The sequence below is a fragment of the Phytophthora ramorum genome (genome assembly GCF_020800215.1).
Source record: "Phytophthora ramorum isolate Pr-102 chromosome Unknown Phyram_PR-102_s0007, whole genome shotgun sequence".
Taxonomy (NCBI): Eukaryota; Oomycota; class Peronosporomycetes; order Peronosporales; family Peronosporaceae; genus Phytophthora; species Phytophthora ramorum.
This window is the reverse complement of record NW_027150653.1, coordinates 201,479-216,289: the sequence shown is the minus strand read 5'-3', so window position 1 is coordinate 216,289 and position 14,811 is coordinate 201,479. Positions and strand designations below refer to the sequence as shown.

General features: G+C 53.1%; 8 protein-coding genes across 9 annotated transcripts; 4 read left to right on the top strand and 4 right to left on the bottom strand.

Moving 5' to 3' along the window:
- Positions 1–4: 4 nt before the first annotated feature.
- KRP23_8091 (uncharacterized protein) lies at positions 5–925 on the top strand (the record flags this gene model as incomplete). The annotated part of the gene is made up of 1 exon (XM_067893491.1): positions 5–925. The coding sequence occupies one exon, from the start codon at positions 5–7 to the stop codon at positions 923–925; it is 921 nt and encodes a 306-aa protein (XP_067743014.1).
- Positions 926–1,412: 487 nt separating this feature from the next.
- KRP23_8090 (Sucrose transport protein SUC5) lies at positions 1,413–2,921 on the top strand (the record flags this gene model as incomplete). Its single annotated transcript, XM_067893490.1, has 1 exon — positions 1,413–2,921. One exon carries the CDS (start codon positions 1,413–1,415, stop codon positions 2,919–2,921), a length of 1,509 nt encoding a protein of 502 aa, XP_067743013.1.
- A 96-nt stretch (positions 2,922–3,017) lies between these two features.
- On the bottom strand, positions 3,018–6,483 carry KRP23_8089 (uncharacterized protein; the record flags this gene model as incomplete). Its single annotated transcript, XM_067893489.1, has 12 exons — positions 3,018–3,069; positions 3,132–3,200; positions 3,263–3,462; positions 3,534–3,633; positions 3,716–3,756; positions 3,819–3,965; positions 4,029–4,258; positions 4,339–4,939; positions 5,024–5,257; positions 5,317–5,379; positions 5,443–5,484; positions 5,575–6,483. 12 exons carry the CDS (start codon positions 6,481–6,483, stop codon positions 3,018–3,020), a joined length of 2,688 nt encoding a protein of 895 aa, XP_067743012.1.
- Positions 6,484–7,427: 944 nt separating this feature from the next.
- KRP23_8088 (uncharacterized protein) lies at positions 7,428–10,239 on the bottom strand (the record flags this gene model as incomplete). 2 transcript variants are annotated; one of them, XM_067893488.1, is made up of 4 exons in its annotated part: positions 7,428–8,758; positions 8,833–8,922; positions 8,987–9,233; positions 9,313–10,239. In XM_067893488.1, the coding sequence occupies 4 exons, from the start codon at positions 10,237–10,239 to the stop codon at positions 7,428–7,430; spliced, it is 2,595 nt and encodes an 864-aa protein (XP_067743011.1). The 2 variants fall into 2 exon arrangements, with proteins under 2 accessions (XP_067743011.1, XP_067743010.1); XM_067893487.1 differs by lacking the exons at positions 7,428–8,758; positions 8,833–8,922 and having other exon boundaries at positions 9,223–9,233; positions 9,309–10,239.
- A 138-nt stretch (positions 10,240–10,377) lies between these two features.
- On the top strand, positions 10,378–11,824 carry KRP23_8087 (Small glutamine-rich tetratricopeptide repeat-containing protein 2; the record flags this gene model as incomplete). Its single annotated transcript, XM_067893486.1, has 3 exons — positions 10,378–10,490; positions 10,592–10,752; positions 10,821–11,824. The coding sequence occupies 3 exons, from the start codon at positions 10,378–10,380 to the stop codon at positions 11,822–11,824; spliced, it is 1,278 nt and encodes a 425-aa protein (XP_067743009.1).
- A 157-nt stretch (positions 11,825–11,981) lies between these two features.
- On the bottom strand, positions 11,982–12,773 carry KRP23_8086 (Mitochondrial acidic protein mam33; the record flags this gene model as incomplete). Its single annotated transcript, XM_067893485.1, has 2 exons — positions 11,982–12,572; positions 12,660–12,773. The coding sequence occupies 2 exons, from the start codon at positions 12,771–12,773 to the stop codon at positions 11,982–11,984; spliced, it is 705 nt and encodes a 234-aa protein (XP_067743008.1).
- A 546-nt stretch (positions 12,774–13,319) lies between these two features.
- On the bottom strand, positions 13,320–14,175 carry KRP23_8085 (Methyltransferase-like protein 23; the record flags this gene model as incomplete). Its single annotated transcript, XM_067893483.1, has 2 exons — positions 13,320–13,543; positions 13,599–14,175. The coding sequence occupies 2 exons, from the start codon at positions 14,173–14,175 to the stop codon at positions 13,320–13,322; spliced, it is 801 nt and encodes a 266-aa protein (XP_067743007.1).
- Positions 14,176–14,373: 198 nt separating this feature from the next.
- On the top strand, positions 14,374–14,811 carry KRP23_8084 (uncharacterized protein; the record flags this gene model as incomplete). Its single annotated transcript, XM_067893482.1, has 1 exon — positions 14,374–14,811. One exon carries the CDS (start codon positions 14,374–14,376, stop codon positions 14,809–14,811), a length of 438 nt encoding a protein of 145 aa, XP_067743006.1.

Sequence of the window (14,811 nt, the reverse complement as noted above, 5' to 3'; positions counted from 1 at the left end):
AATAATGGACGCGAGCGGCGGTTTAGGCGACGTGCACAGCAACGGAGGGGACATCGACTCGCTGCTGTCGAGCGATGCGGACGTGGAGGGCAAGATGCGGCGGCTGCAGGAGCCGTACGAGCGCCACCGCGCGCACGACCTGCGTGCGGAGTGCTACCGGCGAGGTCTCCGACCCATAAAAAAGGGTCCGAACGCCAACGATAACAAAAGTGGGTACATTGACTTATTGCGCAAATTCGACGGTACTTCCCAAAATGGGCCTCCGAATGGGCTCCCACCGCTCCGCGAGGACCAAATGGGGAAGCGAGGCCAGGACGAGGCTCAAGATGACGACGACAGCAACACTGGGGATACTGACCCCCAGATAGTCAACAACATGGCCAATAAACGGAAACTTCCAACGATGACGATCCAGACTCAGACTCAGAATGACAATGGAGAGCTACAAGGGTTCTACGAAGGAGCCCAATCTGGTCTCGTGCTGCCCATGCAGTACCCTCCAAATTTGAAGTCCTCGACCAATCCAACGACGGATCTGGAAATTCTGAGTGGGATCGCCAACTCGTACACTCAAAATGTGGCAGCCGATGGACAATTGTGCGGTAGCTGTAGGACGGTAGTCACAGAGCAGTTGATGGAGTCCATTCGGCTCGGAAAGACCAAAATGCAATTGCAGGAATGGCACAAAATGACGGAGCAACGAGACCGAGATACGCACCATCTGAAAGAGGTGCTGGAGGTTCTGCAGGAGTTGCGGAGAGCTTTTCGAGAGGCGCAGACGACTGGCATGAACCATGAGTTGCTGGTGGAATTGCAGGACGATATGGCGTTTTTCAGGAATCTCAAGGAACGGACAAAGGAACGGATGCGGCAGGCGATGCAGGAAGCCCGAGAGCGCGGGAACAAACCCAATGCAACGGCATAATTGTTCACATTTCAATAGGTAAAAGTCGTGTGTGCTTTGCCAAATGTACACGTTGCCGTCTGCAAACTCGATCACTTGTGATTCCAACAAGAAAAATGATGCTGCGATATAAACACACGAGAGAAACTATCGGTGAAAAATGACAGCCTGGAGTGGTGCTGAAGACTGCTCGTACGCCGCACGACGCTCGATTCTAGTTTTCCGTCGTTGGGGAGACAAAGAAAAATGGTTGCCTTCTATAAGAGGTGGTTCTGATAACGGCACGACTGTGGGGATCGCGTGAATTCTGCTGCTGCACGATTCGCTCTCGCGTACATTTGTGAGACTAAAAGGATCGTTGAACTTGAACATGTCAATCATGGGGTCAATGCCAAAAAGTGTGCAGCCGTGGTGTCCAGCTTCCCAAGGTCTGCTCATTTGCGAATCTGCTCTTGCACGTCTAGCAAGCTTGGATCCACACGCTGCCGCGAGTCGATTTCGTGACGCCATGACCGCCATCATCGAAGTAACTACCCCAAGCTACAATCCCGCAGAGTCGCCACCTCGCCGGGAACCAACTGCTCTGGGGCTGCCGGAACACCCTCCGAGGTTCTCTACGTTCTCGCACCTTGACCTCAGCGACGCTGGCGAGACCAAGCACACGACTGGGTGTTCCGTGCCCATGCTCGTGTTGCTTTCCCTGCCCCGAATGGCTATCAACATGGCTTGGTCGGCGCAATGGGCTGCTCTCGGTCCATACCTCGGAACGATGCTGCCACCTTTTGCTGTGCAGCTTACGCAGCTGATCGGTCCACTCTCGGGTATCCTTGTAGCGCCAGCAATCGGCGTCCTCAGTGATCGCAGCTCGTGCAAGTGGGGTCGTCGCCGTCCATTTTTGATGTATGGAGCCGTGACAAGTGCAGCGTGCTGGATGCTGATGGGATATACACGTGAATTGGGGGAACTGCTTGGTGACTCGGGGAACGAGTCTCGTCCGTGCACAGCCTGGCTTACTATCCTGTTCTACACCTGGATGGACATCACGGTAAATGTCGTTCAAACTCCAGCATTCCTCATCATTGCGGATTTTGCGGGAGACCGACAGACTCTGGGGGCCAGCATCGGACAGGCTAGCTCAACGCTGGGCTCCATCTTGGTGGCCGGGTACATCTACATTTTTGGTGCCGCCCACCTGACGCTACACTGGTTTCTCGGCATGCTCTCAGCGACCATGCTGGCTTCTGTGGGTGCTGTCTGCGTGTTTGTCAAGGAGCAAGTGCCCGCTTCAAAGGATTTGGAGGTGGGCCCAGGAGAAGAAGCTCCAAGCGCACTGAAGCGCATTGGCGAAGCATTCTGTTGCACCTTTCACGGCCTCAAGACGCTGCCCCGTACGCTGGCAATCTATTGCCTTGTGCTTTTCTGCATCCAATTCGGCTTCACAGCCTACAACGGCAACAAGGGGCAATTCTTTGGCATCGAGGTTGTCGGAGGTAACTCGACGGATGCAGACAACTGTGGTCCGATTCTCTGCACAGCAGCGCAAGAGCGTTACAATCATGGTGTGCAGATTGCTGGTGGCCTCGCAGACTTGCTGTTCAATGTTCTCGGATATTTGTATTCGTGGGTGCTCCCGTTCATGGTTTATCACCTCGGCGCGCGTTGGGTCATCACGGTCGCGTGCATCCCGCAGGCTTTACTGATGGTTATGGCGTTCTCGAAGATTGTCGCTCTGGACGTGGCGATCGTCGCCCTCACTGCCATCACCCAGGCTACGATTTTCGCTCTCATCGTGCCTATCATCGTGCACGTCTTTGGCTGTTCTGCACATGTCGGCATGTATGTCGGTGCAGTGAACTCGGCGAACTGCATTGGCCAGCTGCTCAATTTCCTGGTGGGAGCTGCGCTGGTGGAGACGTCGATGGGGTATGCGTTGCCAGTGTTCGTGGGAGGTGCTCTTTCGTTCCTGGGCGCGGTCATTAGCCTTATGGCGCTACGAATTGACATGCGCTCCATGTAAGTAAAGCGCATTGAGGAGTGAACACAAGCTGGTGACGCCTCATCGCCACTTTTTTCTTAACTAGTTACTTGTTTGACCCACATCTTCGTCTACCCCTCAGTAGTTAGGCATATTTCGACGACCAGTGTACCCTAACGTTGTCCCATGGCTGCGCAGACACAGAAAGGTTAAGAAAACCAGCTTGATCCACAACAATCTAACATTACTCACTAGTTTTCTGCTAGCAGAGCCTTGGATGCTTGCTTTGTGTAGCTCTCTGGTAGGTGTCTCTCCGGTGGTCTGCAAAGAGCATAGCGACAGATTAGAAACTGATGTGGATGGATTCGAAGCGGCGAACTCACGGTAGAGCTCCATTAAGGTCTTCTGCTGCAACGAGTTTGCCAATACCCGCAAGCAAAGATCGACGCGAATCAACACGGCGCCCAGAAAGTGATCCGCTGCTCCCACTCCCACTTAGCGGGGTTGACAACCCTGGACCCCCTTCCCATGAAGGGGATTGAGCTCGAGCCGAATTTTGACGTACCCCACGCCCTTGCTCATACTGAGCACAGACACCGAACATTGCGTTAGCGTTGGCATTTATCCGTGTGAAAAATGGCGATGATAACTTACCATCGGTGTCACGTGGCGTTTGTGCTGCGAGTTTTGCCGCGTGCCAAGCACATAGTTGTCTTTAGACGTCGCGTCCATCGCTGTTTGGGACGCATACGATCTGTAGATACAGGAAATACGGCGGTAACAGAATATAGAGGTGTGAACACAATGTCTGCCTCTTTGCAGCCGGTTCCACTTACGTTTTCCAGTCACTGCAACTGACATCACTCCCAGGTCCAACCTGCAGATAAAGCTGAGACTGAGGTTCCTTCAGCAGGGAATTTGGTCGGGAGCAACCGTTACCTGGTAAACAGCACTCTGGAAGGGGATACCTGGAACTTGCTCGCCCGATGCACCCTGCTGAGGCTCAAAGAGCTTCTTTCCTGACGTCATTGAGTTTTCGGCCGAGCCACGCGGCATGATGCCGCCTTTCTCGTCGTTGGTTAGATTCTGGTTGGATGAGCACAGCCGAGTCAATACGTTGCAGCGGACAAACAGAATAGGAATTCGTACATCTTTAACGGACGACTGATTCGTGTAGAAGCGCTTCTTGTACGACCGCCGCACGTAGCCTCCCCAGTCAGCATCGGGATGGTCAGGATTGTACTTGTCCGCCACATACGGGATGGCAGGTGATGGCCTCTGGTTATTGGACCCGTCTTCGCCTTCATGAGGTCGTGTCCCAGCATCAAAGCGTGTCATTTCAGCCTGCGCTTGAAGGAAGCTTTTCTCCATGACCTCCTCTGTTGATGCAATAATCCTCCAGTGTATATTCAGGTGTTTCGAGAAGCCTGGGCAGTTTCTTGTGTGACTCGTCGGCGACTAATTTCTTCGAGCTGTTCGGAAACGAGATTCATGTGCTGCTGGACATCACTCGAAAATAGTTGAAAGGATGTCCGCATCGATTTCATGACGCCACCAAGAGTCTCGACGCGCTGCTTGACGGAAGCAACTCGCTTGTCATAGTCAACGCGACTAAGCTTTGATACCCGTCTATTGTTGCCTGCCTCATCTCGCTCTCCGTTCTGGCTGGCAGAACCGGGTGTAGAGCCTTTGGATTTCCACTCCATCGGAGGAAGCTTGTACTTGTCTTGGATTGTAGTGGGGCCTGAGGACTGATTGTCTTCAATCCTCTCTGTTTTTGTGTCGGCTAAGTCTTCTGTAGCCACCTCGCGCTCGCTCTTTCCATCGCCATTCTCGCACTCATTGCGCTCACTTGGACTGCTTTCAGATTCCGAAGAGACCTCGACAGGAGTCGTAGTCAATAGCCCTGCCACTTGCAGACGGTTGTCTGCCACCATCAACGAGATCGGATACCGAGGCGCGTGGTCTGGAATAGCATCTGAGAGTGCTGCGGCAACAAGTTTCGATAATTCGGTAGGGCTAAAGAGCATAGCGATTCCTTTAATGGTCTTGGCTCGAATCTGCACGCCCATATCAAATTTCACAACGTTAGGTCGGTAAATGGCAGGCGCAGGTTGATTACCAGCGCCAATAAGTGTGCTCACCATGAATGCCGGGAAGTCAAGTGAGTCTTTTACCGACGGCCAAATCATTCGATAGCGCTTGGTCAGTCCTTCGCTAGCTCCTGCAATTTTTATCCGCCAAGTTCTCCAGCGCATTTCCGAGATGGTGTAAAACTCGAGCCAGGTATCGTCCGCTGTGTTCGGTGCAGTAATCTTCGTCGGCTCAGAAATGCTTCGAACGACGTCATGTGTGCCCGACGCTAAGCCTGGATACAACTGCCAGTATCACTTAGATATGAATGACAATTTCGATACAGATGCACGACTCAACAAACCTGGACCATCTTCAGCTCGATGATGGAGCTTACTTTATCGCTTTCTTGGACGAGTTTTAACACCTACAGATTTCCGCGTCAGCGTCACTTCTTAAATAAAAACCCGGATGAGTTGCAGCCACGTACACTCAATGATCCATCCTGTTTCCCAGCCAGAACAAATTGCTTCTGCTGATCACCCACACCGGTAATCCACCAACGCATGCTTGTGTATGCACAATTGGTACCAGAGCTAGTTATTGTGTGAACAAGCCGCACGTTTTCGAGAGGACTGTCGCGCGTGATGACTCCAGAGCGAGTGCACCCCTCGATCTTCAGTCGCTTGCCTCCCAACTTCGGCTGTACTCTTGAAGATATCTCGTGATCATCCAACAAAAAATCACGAAAGTCCAACAGCGACAGTCGTCCTTCCGCGTCTCCAATAACCAGATATCGACCATCAGGACTGCACTCAGCAGCAACCAGCGCTTCCGATTGCTGCTTCAGTCGGGCTAGACACATTTGGCGATCACTAAATCGCTCTTTCCAACATAAAACTCCAAACAATTTGCAGCCATCAATAAGAACCACCACAGATCCTGTATCGGGCGTCATGTCAAGACGAAATGGCTGCAAACGTCGAATGGCTCCTGCGGAAATCCCCACCACCGGTTCCACGAAACTAAAATGAACTTGCACCGACGCTGAACCTTGACGAACGTTCTCACCACCCATATCACCGGTATAACGAGAAGCAGAACCTGCGTACAAACGGAACCCAAGCAGCAAAATCTCTCGACGACTTTCAACCGCTTCTCCATTTCTCGAAATGTCGGATTCCAGAGCTTCCACGAACGCCCCGACCAGCAGAAAACCGGGAACGGGGAATACCACACACGTGGTAACCACAATACTCACATCCAGAGCATCACCGCTGATTTTTTGCCTCTTTGGTGAGCGATTTACGTACTCCCCGATTGAAATTTGCTGCAGGAACGCGAAGGGATGCGAACTGTTGGCACAGGCGCCGTACAAGTCGATGAAGCGACCGTTAGCGATCACAATTACGCGGGTCCTGTCGCACACTGCAATAGTTTGATTGTCACCCGCTTGGAACGCTGCTCCGATGCGTGCAGGGCCATCGATGCACACGTCAACGTCCAGCACCTGCAGCCGATCTTCCGTCATGATGCACTTTGTTTTGACCAATTACAGAGCTGAGTTTATTTGGCGAATCAGAATAACTCGCTGGTTTTGTCGAATCAGCGTCGGCTTATGCTGACCAGTCAGCCTACTGTACTTGACATACAAACATCAAGTCAAACGTCAAACCGCTCGCGACCACTGCCTCACCCCGTTCACTATCGATTTTGCTTTGTGGACGAGAGGTTGAATGATAAGCGGTTTTGTGCATTATTATAGCGTTTACAGCGCTGGCGATGGAGTGAAGATACCTAACGTTACATAGTGATAGGAGCGAGGACCGTTTTGGTCTCTCCTCCTTCTGTGAGCATTACACTTTGTCATAGTTACACTGACCATCCGCCAACCCACCAAATATCTGTATATTCCAGTAGTGATCGAGCGTATATTGTGCTGCGAGTGGTCGATGCTGAAGAGCGACGATATTTTTCCAGCCAACCTACCCCACAGCACCAACACTGGCCCCCACGACAGTTGTTCTGTTGAGAATACCCCAGAAGTGACTTCACTCGATCACTCGTTGTACTGGTGCGCAGTTTTCAAGCCTGGAGAGTGATGAAGCGAAACACAGTACCAACACTGCGACCGGGGTGCAGTTGTTCTGACTGTCAACGACCGTATCTGACTCCTTCGAATCCTATGGCATAGTGCTATAGGATGTTAGATCAAGTTGTGAATGGGTGTAGTGTGCAGCCTCTCCGCAGAACTGATGATTTATCAAGCCCTTGTTTTTTTTTTTTCAAGGGCAGTACCAACTATCTTTTCCAGGAGACCGTTCTGTTGAGACCACAGAAATGAAATACACCAGTTTTGGAGTTTTGATCATATCCCAAGGCCAACATCGATTATCATCGGGGGCTACGTGTAGTTGTGTTGAAATTCAGTGGCTCACGTGCCTCAATCAATTGTTGTAACGTGGAGAATTTGATCTAATGCCCCATGCCTGAGCTAGTACTTCGACTGGAATGTGGCTGCCACGAGGTAAAAGTGCCGGATCGAACCAGCGACGCTTTCTTCATAAGGTGACCTTGGTGAATTCTTGGCAGCAAGCTGAAAAAGTTCCAGCCTTCAAGGATACACGTGACTCCACTCGTCCCGGCCTCAGCGCGCACAACGCGCACTCCTTGCAGATGCCGAGCGCACAAGTCGTAGAACTCAAGCAGCAGATATTCCGTGCTTTTCTCCTCGGGTGCTTCGGGAATATTGTTGGTAGAATGATTTGGGTCATGTTGAATATGACTGTGCCGTGCTGTTAGCTTTGGTGTCTCGGACACTCTCGACGTTGGTGGGTTCTTCATTGCTGCTGCCGCGAAAGGTGCGAGGGTAAATTCGTTTGAAGACCCTGTTGGCCGCAGTGTATGGTGCCCTAGCACCTGGCGAGCTGCACCAGCCATAGCATAGCTAGTATCAGCAAATTCAGCTCGCAACGAGTCTCCTTTAGCTTTCCACTCGCCAGCAAGTCCTCCTGGGGTCTCTAGCACGTGGGTGAGTAGTTCAAGCCACTGTGGTGATAAGACACTGCGAAGCCACTGGTTCTCCCGAAGTGCGGCCCCCAAGTTTGTAAACGCCCACGCTGAGCTCAGCTGTTGCGAGTGTCTGAGCGCGTAGGCGACACGATGAAGCGACTTGATCAGCAAATGCTGGCTGCTCTCAGCGTTAGAGCTTTCGCTTTGAGAATTATGCAGATTGTCGTGCTGATTATTTGGCTGTGTTGATGCCGATTGACGTCGTTGGTTCAGCACCACCGACTTCTTTTTCTTCTGCTCACGCTCGGCCTTGACTTGTGCGATATACTCCGCGTCCTCGCGTTCATGAGCCAGGTCCGCTTCGAGTTGATACGCGACCTGGGAGATAATTTGAGCCCACGCCTGCCGATTCAGCCGCAGGTCCATTTGAGTTCGACAGGACCAATGGGAACCAAGATTGAGATTCTTGGCTACCAAGAGGGCCTCAAGTGAATGGCTGCACAACCAGCGCAGCGAAAATCGCTGCAAAAGGTGGTCAAACTGCATGGACGACGGCAAACCTAGCGACTGCATCACATGATACAAATCCATCTCTCCAGTGAACAGGATCACCAGTCGAACTACTGGCGATGACGGTCCAGGAGTTCCACTGCTTGATGGCCCCATGCGTAACTGGGGTTTCGTCGGTAGTGTAACAAACCAACGGTGGAAGAACGGTAGCGACTCGATATGATCGCGAAAAAAATCGCCCAAGAACCATGTTAAACGATCGACTAGAATTTGAGCGTCGCTGTCTACAGTAAGATAGCCACATACAAACTAATTAGATTTTTCCTGTACGGTTGCCAGTACCAGCAAATGTACCAACCTTTCGTGCCACTCCGACAGGCGAAGTCGATGTACATGAAGCATTCTGCACCACGCTCCAGATATTTCAACTCGTGGAGTGTGGCAGCAGCTGCACATTGCATAGTGTATCTGGTTAGGTCAGCTCCCAACTCAAAACAACAAAAATCACTTACAGTCAGCGTCCGAGTTGTAAGTGAGATGAACGGTAGCGGTTGTAGAAAACTTGTGCCCTACGTCAACTTTCACCATATAGTCGCCTCGATCGCCGCCAGGAGTGCGAGACAGCAGACAACTCGCAGACAGCAGCCCTGTGGCCGCTGCTTGGCGCACATGTTTAAATATCCATTGAACTCGTTGCTTGAGTCGTCTCAATGCGCAGAAGGAATGCAAACGGCACTGCAAAAAGAATCTACGCCAGCGCTTCACCACACCCACGTCTCTATCAGCACAGAACCAGCTTCCAAGTAGCAGAAAACGCAATGACTAATCACGTACCTACCGTTTTCACAGCCGGACACCAGGAAGAGGACATCAAGCTCAGAAACCCAACCTTGCAGATTCGTGGCTGTTCCTCATTGTGCTCACTTCGAGCATGCCCTTCATTCGTGAATCGTAGAGCCGACTTCTGACGGTATCCAAACAAACGCAAAGTACGCTTCAATTGATGTATAAACCTCAGACAACGTGCGAGTTCGTATCTCTTGGCAATGATCTCCGCCGTCTCGTCGCCCGTTAGGACAAACCCACTCTCGGCTAGCAAATACTGCGCAGCTTTAGCCGTCACTGAACCCGTCGGATCATCCGCATACGCGTCAAAAAGCTGTTTCATCGTCTCCACTCGCTCGAGCTCTTCCCACTCCAACGAAATCCCCAACGACGCCAAATCTCGTGTCAACGGCTGTTCGTCCTCAATCTGCTCTCGGTACATGACAAACCCTTGGAACGTAAGCCTCCCTTCCTCGTCCAGCTCGCACATATCACTCATATACATTCCCCAGACCTCTGAGCTCTCTTCAAACGCCCTCAACTCCACTGAATCGCTCGAGCACTGCAACGCCGCCATGTACTCCAGGAACTCTTCATGTGTCCACCTTTCGTCCTCGTCTGCGTCAAAAAGGGTCCAAATCTTCCGACACTTGGCTTCTCCCAGCGGCGACAGTCTCCACTCAAGTCGAACTGCATCTGGAGCGTCGAAACCAAATCGAAACGCTGCAGAACTCGTCAAACTCGCCACAGTCCGTCGGAACAAGGAAGTGGTCGGGTTCCAATGGGTAGCGGGCGACTCCAATAGGTACGCGCTATTGTATCCATGCGTGACAGCTCCAGCCTCCCTCAGAGAGTTCTCCACCGCCCTTAAACTGGATCGGATCTCGTCTCTGCGCTCCAGAATCGCCGCCTCATTCGCGGCCAGCGCCTCTTCCTCCATATTGATACAAAATGTAGCCATCTGTAGTTGAAGCGGTGCGATCTTTCATTTTATTGGTAGAAAAGAGATGGATTTCCAACCAATTAAAAGGATTTCATTTGGTGGAACAAGGGGAGAATTTGATTCACTTGGGACCTGATGGACGAGGCGAGTAAGGCGACGCTGTTCAACGCGCTGGCGTGGGTGGACACGCTCAAGACGCGTGAAGGCGTGGATGCACAGGAGATCGACACGGCGCTCTCCCGTCTCACGTAATTTCAGCATTTTGCTTGGTCCTACAAGCTGCAAAATCTCGATATGACGTGTTTTTCTAACGTAACATTTTACTTTTTTATTATTATTTACCACATAGTGAGGCTTTCGGCGTGGACGTGCACGACGCCGAGCAGCGACGACAGCTGGCGGTCGATGGCGACGCCTCATTCGACGAGATTTTTGCTGCGGGGCTCAAGGCGCTGAACCTGGAGACTGGCGCGAAGGAGGCTGTGGACGAAGATCCTGTCGTTAAAAAGCGTACGTGGATGATTTTTATAAGAGAAGGAGGAGAGCGCTGATTGGCTGCTTCTTTTCTTATTTGTCAGACCCGGAGCTCTGGAAGAAGTGGGTGGCCAAGCTGGAAGCCAAGGGTTTCTTCAAGGACGCGGCCCCTGGCACCAGTGAACATGCTACCCGTACGGCCAAAGCGCTGGGTAAATTTAAGGAGAAATTCGGAGATGTGAAGCCGGAGCTTTCCCAGGAGGAGAAGGAGGCCAAGGCGGAGGAGGTGAAGGCCCAGGGCAATGCGGCTCTGAGTCGCCAGGACTACGAAGGAGCTGCCAAGTTGTATCGAGAGGCGCTGCAGCTGTCACCAGAGGGACCGTCGTCGCACATTTACCACTCGAACTTGGCTGCGGCGTTGATGTACCTGGGCAAGTACACGGACGTGATCGACCACTGCGAGCAGTCGATTGTGCTCAAGCCGGCGTACGTCAAGGCCTACTCCCGGTTGGGCAGCGCGCAGCTGCAGCTGCAGGACTTTGACGGCGCTATCGACTCGTTCCGTCGTGGACTTGAGGTGGACAGCTCCAACGCTGCTTGCCGTGACGGCCTTGCAGATGCTGAGCGCAAGCGCCGCCAAGTGCAGACGACGAGTTCTTCGTCAGCTACACCCCCTGCTGGTGGCGCTGGTGGCATGCCGGACCTGTCGAACCTGGCCAGCATGCTGGGCGGAGGTGGCGGTGGCCTCGGCGACCTCATGAACAACCCGCAGATGATGCAGATGGCCCAAAGCATGATGCAGAACCCGCAGATGATGCAGATGGCGCAGAATATGATGCAGAACCCCGACATGCTCAGCGGCCTCATGGGCGGCCTTGGCGGCGGTGGTGCTGGCGGTGCAGCTCCCTCTGGCCCTGGTGCTGGTGGCATGCCCGACATGAGCGGCCTCATGAACAGCCCTGAGCTCGTGGCGGCGCGATCCGACCCGGACCTGGCAGATTTCTTCCGCGACGTGGACGCCGAAGGCCCGTCGGCCGCTATGCGCCACATGTCGAACCCCAAGGTCTCGCAGCTCATGCAGAGCGTGATGGCTGGGATGCAAGGTTAGACAGGACAGCAAGCAATAGCGACGCAGCCGTTCTACTGCTTGCAGACGATACGAGGACTGTAAATGGCAAGTGGTGAGTGAGGCTCTAACTGTTTATTGTGTGCGGTGTGGTCGTCACGAACCTCAAGCAGCCTGTACGGTATGCAGCAATACGGGTTTAGTGCTTGACGAAGCTCTCGGCGTCCTGGAGGAAGGTCAGGTACTCGCGCTGCTCCTTGAGATCAGCAAACTGCGCGATGAACTGCGCCAGCTCGTCGTCGATCTTGCGCTCGGCCAGGTAGCCGTAGAACTTGTCCTGCACGTCGAGCTCCAGGTCAATGAAGTTGGGCCCAAAGTACAGCGTCTCGTCCTCCGCGTCCTTGGCGAAGTCGCTCAGGTAGCGCACGCGCTCCACCGTGAGGTTGCTGCTGGCCACGCAGTCGAACTGCAGGCCCTTGTTGTCACGGGTCACGTCGGCCGTGAAGCGGACGCCCGGGAGCTCGTCCTCCTCCTCTTCGTCCTCGTCCTGCTCCTGCTCGTCGTCCTGCTCATCGTCCTCATCCTCGTCGTAGTCCTCGTCGTCTTCGAGCTCCACAGTGTCCTGGGCATTAAACTTGATCCTGATGGACTCGGAATCCACCGAGCCCTCGAGCAGGACGTCCATGCAGCCAGGAGTCTCCTTGAGGGCGAACACCTCCTCCACCTTGAGACGCAGAGCCTCCAGATCGGGCTCCTCGAAGCAGTTGGCCTTCTCCTCGGTCACTTCGCGCTGCAATAGGAAAGAAGTAGGTAGTTTTAGGTTAGAACGCGGTTTTTACTGGATTGCGAGCGGAATTTTACGAGTTGCATGACGTACGTTGAGAATGGACACGAGCGTCGACTTCTCGCGGGTCTGCAGGGCACGCAGCGCCACAGAGGGCGTGCGGCGTACGGCGGCGAATGAAGCAGCGCGAGCAACTCGGGCGAACATGATCTCGTCCTGGAAGATTTGAGAGTGCGGTGGAGCAGCTTGGCCACATACTAGATGGCGTGTGATTGGCGGAAAAGAATGGGTTTCAGCGAATGAGGAGAGCGAAGGGCACGCTGCGGTGCCCCATTTTCAAGAAGAACTCACACTTTGGCTTTTTCTTCGTTGCGGTTGGACTTTTTCTTCGTTGCGGTTGGACATTTTCTTCGTTGCGTGTGTGCATTTTGGTGGCGAGGATGAGAAAACGATTGACTCTCGAGTTCCGCGACAACCCCCCCCCCCGGGTTTTAGATGCATCTTGGGATCTTATTAGGCTGCGAGTGGACAGGAGAGCTCCACGGTCTCACTCGTGCGAAGGATTCACCAATTGACCGGGGAATAGTACGAATCTCCCATTGTAAAGGCTGAAGAGGCTACTGCGAGAGCCCCACGCGTATGTTCTCTAGATGGTGGGAGGGACAGTTTCCAGCAATTGGAAAAACAAACCTTTAAGAAGGAGGAACTAGGAGAGAAACAAAAAAGGCGAAGCTGAGCCACCAATTTCACAATTCATGTTGAGACTTGGTAGAGGTAGATACTGTCAAAGTCTTGAGCGTCGTCTTCATGGACGAGTTGACTTTTGTCGACCGATTTAGCAGACAACCCCCAACGAGAAAGTAGCGGCGCGATTGATCGGTTGATACTTCGCAGTTGGTACGACAAGTAGAACTGGCAGGACGTGCAGTTGCTGCAGCGGAAGATGAGAGCGACGGTGGCCAGCACCTTCTCGAAATCTGCAAGTTGAGGGAGTTAGATGTGGTTTTACAGTTGATTCTGTTGCGATTGTACCTTCAGACTGGTAGAAGCAGTCGGCGGCGAGGATGACTTGGACGCTTCGGAAGATGGCGAGCACTTTGTCCGGTACGAGCATGTCGCCCCAGGTGAGTCCAATGAACTGGGCACGATCCTCGAGACCGTTTAGCTTGATGTTGACTTCTGCGTTGCGCTGGACGTCGACAGCGTCGGGTCGATCGGTAAGATACACCTTCGTCGCGCCACACAACCCAGCGAGGATCGACGGGAGGCCAGTGCCGCAGCCCAATTCCAGCACAACTTTGTCGCGACACAGCGAGTCGACTTCGCGGGCGACAAATCGCGACAGCAAAAGTGCGGACGGCCACACAAACAGCCCGTAGTGCTTGTCATTGTCTTCGTTGGCCTCGTCGAGGTCACGGATAAGCTCGACAAGCCGCACGTCGACGATGGAAGTCTCACCAAGGCGTCGCCGCTTCAACTTCGGCTCTACAGCCGTCACCGCACCTTGAACTTTATCCAACGGCACTGCTAACGCCGCGTCATCACCACACGACCCACAGACGAAGCTGAGCGTGCGTTGCGACGCAGCATCAGCGCTCAAGGCCTCCATGCTGCTGCACCAGTCACGAAAACGGGACGGAAGCGATGAGCTACCCGTAAACTACTGTCGACGAACAGATCCACTTCAACTTGGGAAAAGGATCTTGAAGCGGATTCACCAATGCCGGCAACGCGACGGTTGGAACTGACGGCTTTCGACCCGCAGGAGCAGTATTGACACCAAACTCGAAGGAAAACGGACTTGGACATGCAGCAAGACGAGGTTGACCAAGCTCTCGACGCCACCATCTTGCTGCCTGATGAAGAAGCCTCGCTGTCGAAGCAGATCATCACGAACTACTTCACTAGCGACGGACCACGAGCAAGGAGGCTGGGTTCCAGCGACCTCGAGCCGGAGAGAAGCATTTTGGATGAAAGCAGCGGAGACGAAGAACTTCGACATTCTGGGAAGATGCCAGCCGAAGTACTACATGAAACGGAGAGAGAGCCATCGGAAGTATACGAAAGGGAGACCGTGAACTCTGGAGTTGACAATCGCGAGGAAAGAACGATGGGGATGCTCGAAGAAATACTGACCTGGGAAATCGCGCTGTCAGTGGTAGTCGTGATTTTAGCCCTGGCGCACTGCGTGTGGATGTGGAACTTGGTGGAGCTCAGCACTTTGAATTTGGAGTTTGGAGACTAG